Source organism: Phyllostomus hastatus, unplaced genomic scaffold (genome assembly GCF_019186645.2).
Source record: "Phyllostomus hastatus isolate PE091 unplaced genomic scaffold, TTU_PhHast_1.1 phas_scaffold_46, whole genome shotgun sequence".
In the NCBI taxonomy this organism is placed as follows: Eukaryota; Metazoa; Chordata; class Mammalia; order Chiroptera; family Phyllostomidae; genus Phyllostomus; species Phyllostomus hastatus.
The window spans coordinates 19,564,511-19,582,284 of record NW_025334032.1 but is presented as its reverse complement, the minus strand read 5'-3'; the positions used below and the strand labels follow the sequence as shown (position 1 = coordinate 19,582,284).

Genomic DNA, 17,774 nt, shown 5'->3' with positions numbered 1-17,774 from the left:
CTTCCTCCCATCCTGTTCATCATGTAACTACATTACAACCCTTCTCTTAGTTGTATATTCATATGTGCTATGAGTCAGTTTTAACTACTCTCTAGTCACCATTACGAGGAACAGTGCCTCCCCCATTCATTGGTGGCTAGCCCATGCATTTCACACGAGGAGCCTCACCAAGGGTGCAAAAGCCATAGGAGCAGAGTGTGTGTGTGTGTGTGTGTGTGTGTGTGTGTGTGTGTGTGTGTGTGTGTGCGTGCGCACGCTCTCACGCGCATGTGGCATTTAAAATCTAGGCAGTGGAGCCTGCCTCTAGGGACCCTTCCCAGCCTGCTCTAGTGTACTTGGGCCCTTTCTTCCCTGAATTCCACTTGTTGGCACCCACACCATCTTATCTGCAAAGTGGAGGTGATAATAGTACCTTATTTTTAAAGTTATGGTGTGGGTCAAATGGGTTATTACATGTAAAATCACTTAGGACAGTGCTTTTATAGCATACTGGCTGTACACTCTTGAGCACTTCTGATTTATCTTGTTAGGAGACTTGGTTGCTTCATTTAGGTTTAAACAACTGAATTATTAATTGACCAAAAACAAGACTAACTTTTACATTCCTGTGGGAGATGGAAAAGTAGAGAATGCAACACAGGGTGAAAGCTCACTACATTAGCATTAGTGACCTCTGGGTGATTTAAGATCACATTTCGGTTGGAGAGGCCTTCAGGATTTGTTTCTAATAAGTTTAGTGTGGTAATGAAAAAGAGCTGTTAAAATTTTTGTGAACCTGTACACAGATTCATAAAGGGGAGATTTCTACTTGAAAGGTAGAAAAATAGATTTGTAGATCTTGCAACTGAAGGGATCTCAGAACACTGCTAAACTAGTTTTAGGACTATGGGGAAAACCTTTAAAATTTAGGACCTGTATTTCTCCTATGGAAAACGAAAGAGTTTTTTCCTAATTTCTTTCCAGCATTAACCAGTGCTTTGTCTTATGTTATGTGGATTATCCACATTTTAAAGTGAAGCAGCTAAAGTCCCGAGAGTTTGAGGGACTGGTCAGCGGTTACCCAGCTAGGGGTCAGTGCATGAGAGGACAGGTTTAAGGCCAGGTCCAGATACCAGCTGGTCTGCCCTTGAGCCAGGCACCTCCGCCACCCCATGGCCCTGCTCTGCAACAGCGCCTGCCACCCGTGGTCACTTCCATGTGCACTGTTCTTACGTGAACCATGTCAGTATTGGATGTCTATTGGAAATAGTCAGTATGTGTTTTGTATATGTATCATATATATATGACCTACGATTCTATGTATAGCGGTCCCTTTTTTCTTTATAAAGGTTATGGCATATTCTTCTGACCATTTATTTTTGAATACACACTTTTAAAACTTACGTAGTGGAAACAGATGGGACAATTTTTTTCAAATTTCCCCCGGAAACCTGCAGAGCGGATGTTTTGAGTCCTCTTGTGCCAGGTGGACAGCTCAGCGTGGTGTTGGCAGGAGCACCCGGGTTCTGTGGGTGGGTACACACCCAGTTTCCAAGCCTGAGAATTTTTGAGTCTTCAGTCAAAGGAGATTTAAAGGATTTAAATCTTAAGAATAATGTACTTTCTAATTTAATCAGGTGTCCAACTCGAAGACAGTCTAAAGGCAGCCCCAGAGTTGACAAAGGAACAAATATAACTAGCCCTCCCTACCTATTGCGATAGGTATGTTTAGAAAAATGCCAATCATTTTTCTAAAATAGCATTTTCCAGTTACAGAGTTCATTTTATTAAGATTAAGAATTAATAGTTAAACTGTTTTTGCTAATCTGTGTTTTTGCTTTAGGACAATCTGTAAAAGTTTATATAAGTCAATAGAAATATTCTGTACACTTTTTGGTCCGGCAGAATAGGAAGAAAAGGGGGGTGTAAGGGTTTCTGAAAGAAAATTCCTTTAGAGAAAGTCTGAGAGTGTGGCGAGTGTCTGCCTTGCATTGTGCCGGGTTCTGTGAACTCTAAAGATGAAGGGATCTTCCTGCTCTCAGGTCATCACAATCTCCTGAAACAGAAATTTAGACAAAAAATTATGTTACAGTGCAGCAGGTTCTGCAGCAGAAGTATCACAAGTGGTCCCATAAGTAATAATAATCAAAGTTATTATCTGGTGGAGGGGTGGCAGAAATGTCGAGAGGAGTCCTTTTATATTCTGAGACTTTTTTTATGACTCCTAGAAACTGTGGCAAAGCCATGAAGGCGTTGGTACGTGAGCGTTTTAAACATTCTCTTGGATGACCGTGTGTTCCCACTATGCCTCCTCCTCTGCTGTCCCAGTTCCGAGCCCTCCGTCCCAGAGGGCAGACCTCGGAGCCCTGCTCCGAGGCTGGGTTCAGGGTCCTCCTCCCTCTTCTGGCTGTGGGACCATGAGAGATTACTTCTCTGTGCTTCCGTTTTGTAAAAAGCAGGAGGAATAGTACCTGGCTTTCAGGATTATTGTGATGATTAAATGAGCTAACTCATGGAAAACATTTTTAGAATACTGCCTGTTACACAGTAAAACTTGAGAAAATCTTAGTTTCCCATTATTAGTTCTGGTAGCTGATAAACCAGGAACACTAAAGCAAAATCACTGTGTTGATCGTGTAGGTTTTCTTTCTGAAATGCTCATTTCTGTCTAATAAAATTCTTGTTTTTTCTCTTTTCTAGCTCCAAGAGGAAAGCGAGGATGGAAAACCTTTTATGCTGTACTAAAGGGAACAGTTCTTTACTTGCAAAAGGTAAAAATACGTTAATTTATTTATTTATTTATCAAAACTATGCAATGATAGATAAGTTACCCCCAAAACATTCAGTTTGTACAAACACCCAGAAGACTGTTTAATTGATGTCTAAACTCTTTTTACATTCAATTAGAAATTGTGGATATATGTTAATTAGTTAAACTTCCTAAGGTCTGTGCAGGTACAGACCTGTGGCAGCACTTACTCCAGTGGATATTTATACTATAAATTAGCTGTCTTTTATTTATTGTTATTTAACAATATGTATTTAGCTATTTACCTTCATTTGGATCCTACCTAAATCTAGAAACATGGCATCCAACACTTAGGAAATATAGCAAAAGCAGTCCTAGGAGGGGAGTTTACAGAGAAAAACACATACATTTAAAAAAGTAAATATCAAATAAACAGCCTAAGTTTACACCTCAAGTAGCTAGAAAAGAAATGAAACCCTAAATTAGTAGAAGGAAGGAAACATTAAAGTTAGAGCAGAAATAAATGAAGTAGAGACCAGAAAAACAACAAAAAATCAGTGAAACTAAGAATTGATTTTTTGAAAAGATCAATTAAATTGACAAAACTTTAGCTAGACTACTAAGAAAAAAAAAGAAGATTCAAAATCAGAAATGAAAGAAGGGATGGTACAGCTGATAGCACAGAAATTAAAAGAAACAGTTATACCGACAACCCAGAAGAAATGGATAAATTCCTAAAACATACAATCTGCCAAGACCGAATCATGAATAAATAAAAATCAGGACAGACCTATATCTAGTAAGGAGATAGAATCAGTAATCACCAGTTCACCAGTAAAGTCTACCAAACTTATATAGAAGAATTAATGCTTCTCGAATTCTTCTGAAAAATTAAAGGGGGCCAAGCGAGCACTTCCAAACTCAGCTTATGAGGCCAGCATTACCCTGATACCAAAACCAGAAAAAAATACTACAGGAAAAGTACAGGCCAACATCCCTGACAAATATAGATGCAAAAATCCTCAACAAAATACCAGCAAACCAAATTCAACATCGTATTAAAAGGAGCACACATACACCATGACCAAGTGTGATTTATTCCTGGGATGCAAGGATGGTTCCACACAGGAAAATCAGTTAATATGATAAACCACGCTAACACAACAAAAGTTGTAAATCGCATTATTGTCTCCATAGATGTAGAAAAACATTTAGTGAAAATTTAACACCTTTCCTGATTAAAAAAATCACAAGTTAGGAATAAATGGAATTCACTTTATATATAGAGGCCATATATGAGAAGCCCACAGCTACCAGAAGATACTCGTGTTTTGACTGGAGAGTTTATTCTATTTACACTTAAAGTAATTATTGATAGAGAAGGACTTACTATTAGCATTTTATAAGTTTTCTCTTTTGTAGCTTTTTAACCCTCTTTTTCTCTGTTGCTGTCTTCCTTTGTGTTTTGTTGATATTTTGTAGAAACATGTTTTGATTACTTTCTCACTTTCTTTTGTATATTTTCTTTGTGGTTACCATAAGGCTTTCATGAAATGTATTACAGTTCTTTTTTTTTTTTAATTTTATTTTAATCATTGTTCAAGTACAGTTTTCTCCCTTTTACTCCCATTCCATGTATTACAGTTCTAATAGTCTATTTTAAGCTGATAACTTAAATTCAATGACATACAGAAACTAGTCACTTTTACTTCTTTTTATATACCCATGAACAGATTTTGGGGTTTATAGTTGTTTCTTGGTACTTTTCTTTTTTAACATTTATACAGGGGTTAAAAGTGATTGGTACAGTATTTCATTATTCTGTGTGTGTTCCTGATTTACTTTTACCAGTGAGATTTATGCTTCACATACCTTCGTGTTGCTGTTCCATTCCCTTTCATTCCATCTTTTTCTTTTTATTACAGTTACTGTGAGGCAGATCCAGCAGTGAGAGTCCGTCAGTTATTGCTTATCTGGGAAAGTCTTTATCTCTCCTTTGTTTTTAAAAAACTAATTTGTTGGGTATTCTATTCTTGGCTTGCAGGGGCTGGGGGTTTCCAGCATTTTAAATATATCATTCTACTGTCTCCTGACCTGCAAGATTTCTACTGAGAAACCCTATGGTAGTCTTAAGAGTTTTCCTTGTATATGACAAGTCACTCTTCTCTTGCTGCTTTCAAACTTCTCTCTTCATCATTGATTTCTGAGATGGATTATAATGTGTCTTGATCTGGCTGCCTGTTTCCTCCCCCAGATTTGGGGAGTTTTTGGTTCTGCAGCAGCAAGCCACCCGGCCCTCCCTTGTTCTTAGTTGCAGCCAGGGTCCAGAGTCTCCCAGATCCCCACCAGTGTCCCAAGTCAGGGGGCACAGACACCCTTTCCTGTGGGTGGCCCTCTGACAAGCCGAGTGCCCAACACACGCTCTGTTCCCCTTTCCCTTCCCAAGAGAGAAGCCTGATTTAGGTTAGGCACCTTTCTCCCAGCCTTCGTTCCTCACCCATTTCAGCACAGCTGTTCTTGGGTTTTTGCTCACCTCATGTACTGCAACTTCTTAACTGCATTGTGTCGTTCTCATAAAGGTATTTTGACCCATATCTCATTGTTAGATTGGTGTTTCTGTGGGGGGACACGAACTGAGAGCTCCTGTTCCGCCATCTTGCTCATGTCCTTCCAGGAAAAGAGTTTAGCATCTACTTGGACTGGGATACAGTCTGGGCATCCTTTTCTTTTTACTCTACTTATTATCACAAATATCTTTAAAGTAAAAGATGTGGCCCTGGCTGGTGTAGCTCAGTGGCTTGAGCGCGGGCTGGGAACCAAAGTGTCCCAGGTTCGATTCCCAGCCAGGGTACATTCCTGGGTTGCAGGCCATAAACCCCAGCAACCGCACATTGATGTTTCTCTCCCTCTCTCTATCGCCCTCCCTTCCCTCTCTAAAAATAAATAAATAAAATATTTTAAAAAAATAAAAAATAAAAAAATAAAGTAAAAGATGTGTAGAAGCATGTGTTTTGGTCGATCCGGTATCTGGTGACTATGAAATATTAAGTCATGGTTTTATTTTTCCCTCTTTTCTTAATAGAGTTTACAGAAGCATTTGTTTTAATTGCTTATAATGGTTTCCATTGAACAGACTGACCAAATTTAATCTTTTCCCATTTTTAGACATCTCCACTTTCAGTTTTGCCTAGTTACAGATAACGGTGTGCACATTCGAGCACGTGTCTGTTTATTTCCTGAAGGCAGAGCGCTGCGGGCCGCGGTGGTGGGGACGGGGCAGGCGCTGGCTCACGTCACAGGCATCTCAGGCATGCTTCCAGTTGGGTCCAGAGCACTGCAGTCAGGCAAATCACGAAGTGTTTTGGTTTCCCAATAAAATGCATAATATAGTGTTTACACTATATTATGGTCTGTTAAGTGTAAAATGTCATTATGTAAGAAAACAATGTATATGCCTTAATTAAAAAATACTTCATTGCTAAAAAATGCTAGCCATCATCTGAACCTTTAGCGACTTGTAATGTTTTTGCTGGTGGAGGGCAAGATCCTTTACTTATTACTGTAATAATAATTATTATTAATTATAATTAATAATTATTAATAATTACTTATTAACAACCACTTATTACTGTAATAAGTAATGTAATAATAATAATGAAAAAGTTTGAAATGTAAGAATTATCAAAATGTGACACAGAGACATGAAGTGAGCAGATTCTGTGGAGAAATGGCACCAACAGACTTGCTCTGTGCAGGGTTGCCACAAACTTTCAAGTTGTGAAAACACACTATCTGGGAAGCACAGGAAGGCAAAGCCTGTATTGACACGTACTTACAGATTCTCCCGGGAAAGGCCGAACAAGGTCTTTTAGTCCTAAGAGCAGTTTATGACAATGTCTGTCTTACCACAACCAAGAAAAATGCCTCATTCAGTTGTGAGCATTTTGTTCTCGGTGCCCAAACCCATGCTCTGACATACTTTACACACTTCTCTTCCCACACTTGCACGTCTATGGGAGCCCTGCCCTGAGGGGTGGCACCTGCAGCACTGAGTCAGCTGGCCTTCGCAGCCTGAGCTATTCAGAGAACAAACTGCTTTGCAATGGAGGTACAAGTATTGGAGGAAAATACATTTGATTCATTTAAAAAATATTAATGCCATATATAATAAAATCGAAAGAATTATTTAAAAAAAAAAAAACAACCTTGCTTAGGAATCCACCCAGGTCGATATTTTAAAGGACCTTGAATGCACTACATTACATCTTGTCTCAACACTTTGCATGCTGGCAGAGTGGCTTTGTAAGGAGCACTTCTGTAATCCCCTTTTGTTCTGTTTCTCTACCGGAACTTGAGTCAGATGTCTAGACTGGGAAGGACCGTATTTAACACAAACCCCCTTTTGTAAAAATTTCTTTTAAAATACATTAGGTAAGGGACATTAGAGCATGGGATGATTCCTTGGACCAGGGCTCTTTTTGTGGGTAAATAACCTTTGCAGGGAAGGGTGTGGAGTTAGTTGAAACCCAAAGATTAACAACAGCAGCAATGAATGACTTGTGGCATCCTGCTCCAGTGCACACATTACTTGGAGGGACAGAACAGTGGGGAAAATGGAGACGGTTGTTGATGTTAGGAGATACCTGCTTTTAGACGATGGCCAGATAGCTGGTGTTGCCTCTAGTTCCCTGTGGAACCAGCACCGCTCTGGCCTCCTCCAAAGCAGCGTGCGTGTACATGCCGAGTCCACATTAGTCCTTTCAGCTCACTTTGTCTCCACAGGGAATAGCCTTTGAAATTAAACTTCACATATCACAGCTGTCTCCCCAGCATAAATCCTGTTCTTTTGGCTTACATTTTCATTTTCTCTAAAATCTCTATATGGGGCATGGCTGTCTTTGGCAAAACCATTCCATTGAATACCTAGCGGCAGGATTTCCACCCACTCCATCCCAGGGTGAGCCTGGGAAGAGAGAAGAATACTCTCACATTGAACATTTGACAGAAGTGATGCAAAGAGAGATACTGTTTCCAGCTCACCAGCTTTTCCCTATCCCCTGCACTCTCTCTCAGGTAAGAGAATTGAATTGAGGTGGATTCATCCAGATATAGAAGAGAAAGAACTAAATATGGACAAGAGAATTGAACTTTGAAGACTTAACCTCAGTTTGGATTAGAGCTTCAAACTTAGACCGCATGCCCATATTTATGACACCTCTGAAGTGGGACAAATGCAGAGTTCAGGAAGTTGGGTGAAATTCCTTATACACAGTGAAACATAGGACACAGTGGAAGTGGTACTCTTGTGTAGGAGAGTGCAGGGTGGAGCTGTGAGCACCCTGTCCGGTTGCTGTTTCATCTGAGTCAGTTAGAGTGTACGCATTGCTGAGAAAGACCTACTCAGGGTGAGAGTAAGTCTGGAAAAGGGCAGCCATGTTTTGTGCCCAGTCTCTCTTGTTATGGCCCTTAAAGCCTCTAAAAGAAAAGAAAAAGGAGGGGTTGAAAAAAATGCATCCAGTGCTTGAAATGTCATCATCATAATCAACCAATATCTATTCCCAAAACTTCACGGGAATCCTAGAGACTAGCTCATCAGTCAGTGAAAGCTTAATCATAGCAGGCCAGGTTCTCGTAAGGATATATCTGCTCTGGGTTTTTAATTAGGCTCTTCCTGATTTGTAAAATTTAAAAAGCATAAAGGCAGATAGGCAGTACAGCTGTGAAGATGGATACATCAGAGAATGCCAAGCACTTGCAAAGTTAACAGGGTGCCGTCTGCTGCTACACAGCCCGTGCGTGCTTCAGGGGGATCTTGGCAACACTGGGCCGCTGCCCAGAAACAGCGGTCATGGGCATTTAGACTTCTTCTTCTTTGCAGTGCCTCTCAGTTCCAGCGTGTGCAGGGGGCTCGGTGCTCGTGCGGGTTGTGTCCCACAGAGGGCTTCCCATGCCCCATTGCAGGCTAACCCTTGGCCTTGCTGGAGTTCCAGCCTGTGAGCACCACGGCAGATGCTGCAGGCAGGCAAGGTGATAAAAAGTGTTTAGCCAGAGATGGGAGAAGGAACAGGTTCAAGAGACTGTGGCATGTTCAAAGAATGGCAACATAGCTTTTTACATTTGGATTATAGGATGAATGGGGGAGAGCAAGTGGTAGAAAATGCTGAAAAATTACACTTTAAATAACTAGCATATCATGAAAATGAAAGAGATGGTATCACAGTGTCATAAACTGTCCACTTTACAAAAGAAGCAGTTTTCTTCCCTGAAGGAATTTCTGATTCTTTTGCATGTCAGTTGTGCGCTGCTCCCTCCGTCAGGCATGCGCCCAGTAGATTCAGACAGCATCACACTCCATGCCAGGCAGCTGCTCTCACAGAACCTGCTAGATGAGGCGTGTGCCCCCCATCGCCCTTCCCTCCACACCCTTAGAATGCCACTGTTAACATTCCTGGGACTCAGATGTAGCTGCGAGAAAAAGTAGTCACCTCTCTCTTTTCTTCCCCCCCTTTAGCCAGCTCTCTCTTATTAGGGTCAGGGGTAATGAGAAAAGGACCCACTTTTCCTCTAGCCTAAGACTAACTTCATTCAGTTTGGCAAAGACTTTAGTCAGCGTACTATGGCTAGGGGCTGTGCCACGTGTGGGGCTACGAAGGTAATGGGATCTAGCACCTGTTCTTAAAGGTCTCGCTAGAACACTCAAGTTCTGCTTGACCATTTCAACCTTTAATGGCTCCCAGATTGACACTTAAAAGTGACCCAAAGCATCCATTTTCAGCTGAACTCGAACAAACTACTCTTCTGATAAAGGCTATAAGAGGAAGCCAATCAGGTATGAATGCATGGGTTAGATCAGAGCTCTGCCAGTGTTTCAGAATGGTTACGCTAGAGATGTGGTTGTGAGCAAGATCTAGTCCCTGAAGGAGCTTATGCGCCATCTGCAGAGATCAACAAATAAAACCCATTTCAGTGCAGTTTGATATGTGCTACAAAGTGAGCAGTGTGCTGTGGAAACGCATTTGGGAGGACACGTAAATGAGCCTTGGAAAAGAAGGGAAGATCATGGAAGAATTCATGAAGAAAATATCTAAGCTTACCCTGAAAGGACAAATAGAAGTTCATCACGTGGAGGATTCGGGGAGCAGCCTGTGTAGATGCTGAGGTAGGGAAACCACAGCCCATTCAGGGAGCTGCCAGTTCAGTGGAGGTGAAAGGCATCCTAGGCAGATTATGAAGAGCCTAGAAAGCCTGCTTAGAAGCTAAGATATCATCTTGGAGCAGCGTGGAGCTATCAGAGTGTTTTTAATGGTGTGTGACATAATCAGATTTATATTCTGGAAAGATCAGTCTGGTTATAGGATAGAGAATAGGATGGAGGCAAATTCCATCAGAGGCATAGAGACCAGGTTAGCTGGGCTATGGTAGGGGTGGCGGGAAGGGAGGAATAGCCTCACTGGAGAGCTCAGCTTGCAGCGTTGAAGTCACGGTGTCTGTGGAGTAATAATAAATGGATCTGTCCAACAAGCAATTATGAATATTCAGATCTGGAGCTGAGGAGGGAGCCTAGAAACACAGATCTGGAGAACCCTCAAAAAATAGTTGGTAATTTCGACCCTGACTGGTATGGCTCAGTTCACTGGGCATCATCCCACAAAGCAAAAGGTCGCCGGTTCAGGTCCTAGTTGGGGCGTGTGCCTGGGTTTCAGGTTCAGTCCCCCATCTGGGTGCAAACTCTCTCACATCAATGTTTCTCTCCCTCTCTTCCTCCCTCCCTCCCCCTCTCTCTAAAAAATAAATAAATAAAATCTTTTAAAAAATAGTTGGTAATGTCAGCCATGGGAGTAGATGGTGTGTCTCAGAGTTTGTAGAGTGAGGAGAAGACAGAGGAGAGAAGCAGTAGAACACGCACACTTCACTTGTGCCAGAAGAGGACTGGATGGTGAAGGAGCCTGAACAGTGAGCAGCCAGAGCCAGGGGGACGACAGAAGGACAGACGAGACACTACAGATGTCAAGAGATGGCAGAATGTTGCCATGTTGTGAAAAGTTGTGAAAAGTTAAGATGGAAATTGGAAAATGCCTCTTGATTTCAGCAACAAAGACAATATTGATAAAGCAGCCATAGTGAAATGCTGGGCGTGGAAGCCAGGGTGGAGTGAGAGTCCAAGACATACAGGCAGAGAATACAGACAACTGCTTTCAAAAGGCTTGGCCTATAGCTCCCACTTGGATCTTCCCTCCATTCCCCCTTTTCTGCTTCCCCCCTTTATGTGACTTTTGCAAATAACAGGTCCCCAGGGTCTGTCTCATCTCTTCTGAATCTCTTTTCTTTCCTGCTATTGGTCTCTCTCTAACGTGAAGTGAGCAAGCCTCTTCTTTCTTCCTTTCCCCTGGATAGTTTCTGACATTAGCCAAGCCCTTGTTTTGCTCTGCGTGTTACACTCTTCCCCATGAGCACCTCATTTCTCTTTCTGGCCCCCTGGATCGTGTTACTTAGTCACTTGCCCTTGACTTGCAGGCAGACAGTACATCCACAGAGCATCACAATAGTAATGTCGGAACCATTTACAAACGGTCACTTTGGGAACTATGTGGTGAATAGCATGGTGCCAGCCCCCTAAACAAGCTTCAGTTCACTGTGTTGATGAGGAGACCAGTCTCATGCAGTGAATGTTAGTGGCATGATTTAAACCAAATGTGTTGGTGCAGATTGGTAAAAACATAGGGTGAATGGAATAAAGTTGGGCAAATAACTGATTCCGGTTTTTAGAACTCTCTGAGGTAGAGCACCACAGGGCATTTATCACAGAGTGGTTTTGTCTGTCTGCTAGCCAAGTAAGAATTCACCCTTCTCCTTACCCGGTTTGTGTACCTGCAGTCCCCTGAGCCCAGGCTCATGTATAAGAAATTTCCACCCTACTGATAACTGTTATTTTTTTCTTTCTTTTTTTCTTCTTTGTTCTTTTTTTAAATAATTTTATTTTAATTATTGTTCAAGTACAATTTTCTATCTTTTACTCCCATCCCAGCCCTAGTTTTTGTCCATGTGTCCTTTATATTTGTTCCTGTAAACCCTTCCCCTTTTCCCCTGAAATTCCCTTCCCTCTCCCCTCTGAACACTGTCAGCCTGTTCTCTATTTAAGTGTCTTTGGTTATATTTTGCTTATTTCTTTGTTTTGTTGATTAGGTTCCTGTTAAAGGTGAGATCATATGGTATTTGTCTTTCACCACTTGGCTTATTTTGCTTAGCATAATGCTTTCCAATTCCATCCATGCTGTTGCAAAGGGTAGGAGCTCCTTCTTTCTTTCTGCTGCATAGAATTCCATTGTGTAAATGTACCATAGTTTTTTGATCCATTCATTTACTGATGGGCACCTGGGTTGCTTCCAGTACTTGGCTATTGTAAATTGTGCTGCTATGAACATTGGGGTGCATAGGTTCTTTTGGATTGGTGTTTCAGGGTTCTTAGGATATAATCCTAGCAGTGGAATTGCTGAGTCAAAAGGCAGATCCATTTAATTTTCCTAGGAAATTCCATACTGTTTTCCATAGTGGTTGTACCAGTTTGCAATCCCACCAACAGTGTAGTAGGATCCCTTTTTCTCCACAACCTCTCCAACACTTGTTGTTTGTTGCTTTGTTTATGATGGCCATTCTGACTGGTGTGAAGTGGTATCTCATTGTGGTTTTAATTTGCATCTCTCTGATAGCTAGCAATATTGAACATCTTTTCATGTGTCTCTGGATCTTCTGTATGTCCTCCTTGGAGAAGTGTCTGTTTAAGTCCTTTGCCCATTTTTTAATTGGGTTGCTTGTCTTCTTAGAGTGGAATCATGTAAGTTCTTCATATATTTTTGAGATTAAACCCTTGTCTGAGGTATCATTGGCAAATATGTTTTCCCATACAGTTGGTTCTCTTTTTATTTTAATACTGTTTTCTTTAGCTGTGCAGAAGCTTTTTATTTTGATGAGATCCCATTTGTTTATTCTTTCCTTTATGTCCCTTGCTCTGGGGGACATATCAGTAAAAATGTTGCTGCATGAAATATCTGAGATTTTTCTGCCTATGTTCTGCTCTAGGACTTTAATAGTGTCATGGCTTATATTTAAATCTTTATCCACTGATAACTGTTATTATTGGAACAGTAAGTGTTTGTGGCAGAGACATCAGATATGATCATTTTAATGTAACATAGTTCCTTTGTGCTTTAAAATTTTGAAATTGTTATGAATTGATAATAAAATGATTAAATTCCTATTGGTGCTGATGATCCATCATTTTTGATATTGGATATTAGCTTTCTCTCTGTGCACTGAGAGTGAGTCATCTGCTATCCAAATGCTTAGTCAAGTCCCTGCTGTCGCATAGCTTCAGAAATCCTCTGTCAATTTCTGTCCAGGCTTTGTGTCTGACGCTGCTAGTCTCTTCTTTTTTCTTGAAACTATTTTATTGTAAGCTTTATGATGCTATTCTTGTTACAGGTCTGGTAATAACAAAGCTGATTTAATGCTACCTTAAAATAAATTGTCAGGTGATTGATCTAATGGTTAAGAATAATGGGTGTAGGTGGCTGGTTTGTGCATGGGAGTGAATTACTTGATTATTGTATTATTCTCCATACCAGGTTCTTGAGAATCTTCTGATGTCTTTTATATCTGGGATCTAGAAAAACAACTATTCAAACCGGAATATATTGGCCTTTTACCATGTCTTTCAACAGTAAGCCATCAGTTTGTTACCTGAAATTTAAGTTACTATCACAATATTCTGGGAACTCTCTGTCCTTGAGGCCAAATTATCTCTTGATTCCTTGCATTACATGAAAGGAAGATATTTTTTCCCAATTGCCTATAAAAATTTTTTTTGAAAGTCCCATTGGGAAGAGATGTTTGGTTTTGTTTTTGCACTGTTTGAAGTGTGGATGACATCAAGAGTGTGAGCTGGGCCAGGGAGAAGGAAGATCCTGAAGATTCAAGGCCCCCAGACTGGACGCTGCTGCCCAGCCTGAGGTCATGGTGCCAGATAGCATGGTGCCAGGAGCCGGCCAATCGCGGCCTGCTGCCCAACAGCGGAAAGCTTTCCTGCGTGCTCAGGGCATTTTGGCTTCCTTTTGTGAAACCACTGGCTCTGTGCCCTTTCTCACTTTGAAAAGGTCGTATGGACCCTCTGTCATTCTCTACAACAATGGAAGATGCGTGAAAGAAAAAGTCAACTAGGCTTTGAAGTCATGTTCTCTTAGGAGGAGAATGATCATATCCAAGTTTTCATTAGTCATTAATTAGGTGGATGACCCAGTGCAACAGGAATACGACCATTATATAAAGGATATTTAGACATAATCATAATTATAAGAAACTATAAATTTATAAAAAGACATGATCACTAGAAACATACCTTGTCTCTGGGGTTTAAAACATACAGGCTGCGCTCTGAAGGCTCCTGTTTAAAAACACAATTCCAATTCTTCTGCTTAGCAAACAGAAGCTGGTTTATTCCTAAAGAACCTTTTATCCCCACATAAGGAGATGATACAGAGCTTCGTGGCTTCCTCCAAGTTACTCGGGTGTGAGGTAGGTCCAGAGATCAAGCCTCTTTTTCCCTTTGCTGCTCGGGTCCTTGGCAGTGCTTCCGCTCCCTCTCTGGCTCCCTTCCTCCCCCCCTTCCTTTCAGTGGATGTTATACCCACACCAGCCGTGTGTGAGTTGTAGTGGGCAACGTGAATCAGACACTGATTTGGGCTCACAGGGCTCAGAACTGAGTGGTGGGAGGGCGGCTGATGGACAGACACATCCACACGGTAGCCGGCAGTCACAAGTGCAGCCTTTGACAGGAGGTTAGAGAATCCTGCAACCAAGAGGAAGACGTAAAGTAGCCTTTCACCAACAAACACTCGGATCCTTGTCTTAATTAGAAATACAGGAGAACTATGGAAGGGTGCAGAGACGAGGGTTCTGCGTAAACACTTTAAGACTTAACTTTCTTCAGATACTGGGTCAAGGAATTCTCTAATCTTTCTGAAGGGCAGCTGATAGTTATCTGCTCTAACTTTCTTCCAGTTCAGCTGGGTAATTGCCAAAAAGATAAATCATTACTTCCTGATTCACTTGCCAGAGTCCTCCTAGAACGTCTCCTGTGCCTCACTGGAGTCGGGCCTTACTGAGAAGCAGGCCCAGTCCCTCGGGCCGCACTGTGTCTGTGAGGGGGGCTTCCCTCTGTGTGAATGTGGGGTGTGACACGGAGGGTCTCAGTGCTGACAGTGGTCCCTCCGTAGCTCCACGCTGCGTAATGTGGAAGAAAGGCACCTAATACATGATCATTGAACAAAATAATATAAATATTTTGAATCCTTTGACTTTAACTTGCTTGTTCTCTCAATTGTCCTTAGTACAGTAATATAGGACATACTTCTCTGGCTCTAAAATTGCTTACCTAACATGAGAAAATTAGATGAACTGATCTTTTAGGTTCCCTTCAGTTTTAAAATTCTGTAAATAAATGATTTGCAGGTATATATATGATGAGTTAAGTGATGGGCAAAAAACATGCCTTCATTTGACTTGCTATATATATACTCTTTGCTTTCAGATATGTAGAAATATAGCACTTTCTTTGCTCCCAAGTAAAAGAAAAATAAAGCTGAATTATTGTTAGAAAGATATCTAACCAGAAATACTTTTTTTAAATGTTTAAAAATATCAAAATTATGAAAATACTTTTAATGCCTTTTTAAAATCAGGAATTGATCAACAGTTTAGGATCCAGTTTACTTGAGTTACTGACATTTTTATAAGTAGCCTCATAACTTCAAGCAAGAATGTGTTCTCAATTCTCCTGTCTATTCTCTCAGTGGAAATCAAGACTATTTCAACTTTGTCTTAAATCGTTTTCATTAGGTATAGCAATTTTACCTGTTTAATAAGACTAGAAGTAGATAATACTTTGAAAATTGAAATCACAGCATGTACTTAATGATGTTGATGAATTTCACTGAGATTTGGTTACTTTCTGAATTGGCCTTGATATTCACCTGAGAGCACAGATAGATTTTCAGACTGATGACAATTATTTGCACAATATGTAGGTGATTGTTTGTGTTGGTATGTTATGATTCAGTTTCACAGGAGGTTTAACTAACAAACTTTTTAGGGGAGAAAGCTTTTTATTTCGTGCTCTAAATGAATTTAAAATAAATAGCTTTGTGAAATCACATTCTTGGTGCTTATTAGAATGGTGGAATGCCCTAATGAATCATAATAGCTAAAATGTAGATCGGAGGTGGATATCGAGGGGAGTAACATGGTTTTAGGTATCATTTTCACCCTTCATTTGTTTGAGACAATGGTTAGTAATTAGATATCATGGAGTATTTTCTTTTCTTATAGAAAATTTCATGACTGAACTCATCTTCCTCTCTGTTTCACATTTAGTTTGCACAGCCAAGAATCTTAGGCTTGAAGTGGTTTGATTACAATAATTTATTTCTTATTCCTTCCTTCCCAATTTTATCATTGAAACAGTCTTCTACTTCAAGCAGTGAAAAATAAAGATGTAAGAATGAACTCTGTAGGATAAAATCATTTCTTTTCATCCAATTATCAACCCTGATGTTTCCAATCTACCCTGGGTTTTGCTCATTTTTTACGGATTTGGAGTTTCATTTTCACATGGGAATTCATAATTTCAAATATATTTTGTTTGTATTTTGTCTTTTTTAATGGTAAAATGATATCATTGGCAACCAGAAAAGCAGAAGCTTGTTAAACTTAAAATTCCTGGACTTTGGTTTCATCCTAATTAGATGGCATCTGCCTTCCTTTTCTGTCCTTGCAGTATTTTCCTTCCAGTGCAGGTAGGCTGTCAGTATCTTACAGTTCAGTATCTTGGCGTCCAAAGCAATGGCACAGTTCTTCCAAGTCGACAAGTTAGTCAGCTTTTACTCAGGGCTGTAGTAAACGTTGCGTTTTAAAATGCTTTGCACTTGTGGAGAAGTCTGAGAAGATCATCCTTTAAGCTTGATTTTGAATGAAAATATCAGCAGAGTGCTTATACTCCAAGTATGAAGGTCTAGGTCATCCAGTATTATTAACAGTTCTCACTTGGCTGTGTTTTTCTTCCTCACCTGTGCCCGTGTGTTAGACTCAGGACCTGTGCAGGAGTTTAATGACAGTAGTTGTCATCATTCCAAGGGGAACTTGCAGAATGAGAAGGGACGAAGGCCAATGGCAGAACTGACATCTGAAGGATAGGCTAAAGAGGAGATAGCGAAGTCATGGTCAGGAGAGGTAGGAGAGAAACCTGGAAATTATTGTAACAACAAGCTAAAAAGAATTTCAAGAATATCGTTGACTCAGGTGCTGTGAGATGAGAACTAAAAAAATCTGTTGAGTTTTGTCATTAGGGGGCCCCTGCTGACCTTTACCAGAGCAGTTTCAGTGAAGTGCAGACATGGACCCCAGGTCTCAGTGGGTTAAAGAGTAAACTGGCAATTAGTGGATGAAGACAGCTGACGTGCACTACTAACTCGTCCTGCACAAAGGCACAGAGAGCGGTGGCAGCTAGAGGGGAAGGCAGTGCTCAGGAGGGGCCATCAGGTTTCGGAGATAAGTGAGACCTTGAGTGTATTTATAGGCTTTAGAGGGAAAGCCATTAGGTAGAAAAAAATTTAAAATGTAGAAGAAATATAATAACCAATGAAATAAAATCCTAGGAAAGGTTGATGGGGGTAGATTTGAGAGCCCAGGATTAGCCTTGATCAGGATTTCACCATTTCAGAAGGAGAAAAGATAAAGGTGGTCACAAAATACAGGTGTTTATAGGTTACTTGAGCAGAAAGTTTGATATTTATACAAGATTAACCTTATAAAATACTAGGTCAAGCTATATGCTACTAAGAAATTGTTACTAAACATTATACCACCTGGCATTTGAGTGCTTACTATATGCTATGAAACATTGGGTTTAGAAAAACAGTATCTTGTTTAATTTCATCCTACAACTCTATGAGGAAGGCATTATCACAACTTAATCAAGGAAAGTAAGGCTTACTGA

The 17,774-nt window shown here is 40.6% G+C and overlaps 1 protein-coding gene across 3 annotated transcripts in view; it reads left to right on the top strand.

Moving 5' to 3' along the window:
• The window catches only part of PSD3 (pleckstrin and Sec7 domain containing 3), a 383,494-nt gene that overhangs the window by 326,359 nt on the left and 39,361 nt on the right, over nucleotides 1-17,774 (top strand). For all 3 annotated transcript variants that reach the window (XM_045821887.1, XM_045821888.1, XM_045821889.1), the window contains one exon: nucleotides 2,680-2,750. In XM_045821887.1, coding sequence (XP_045677843.1) covers nucleotides 2,680-2,750 — 71 coding nt within the window. The remainder of the gene's footprint in view (nucleotides 1-2,679; nucleotides 2,751-17,774) is intronic.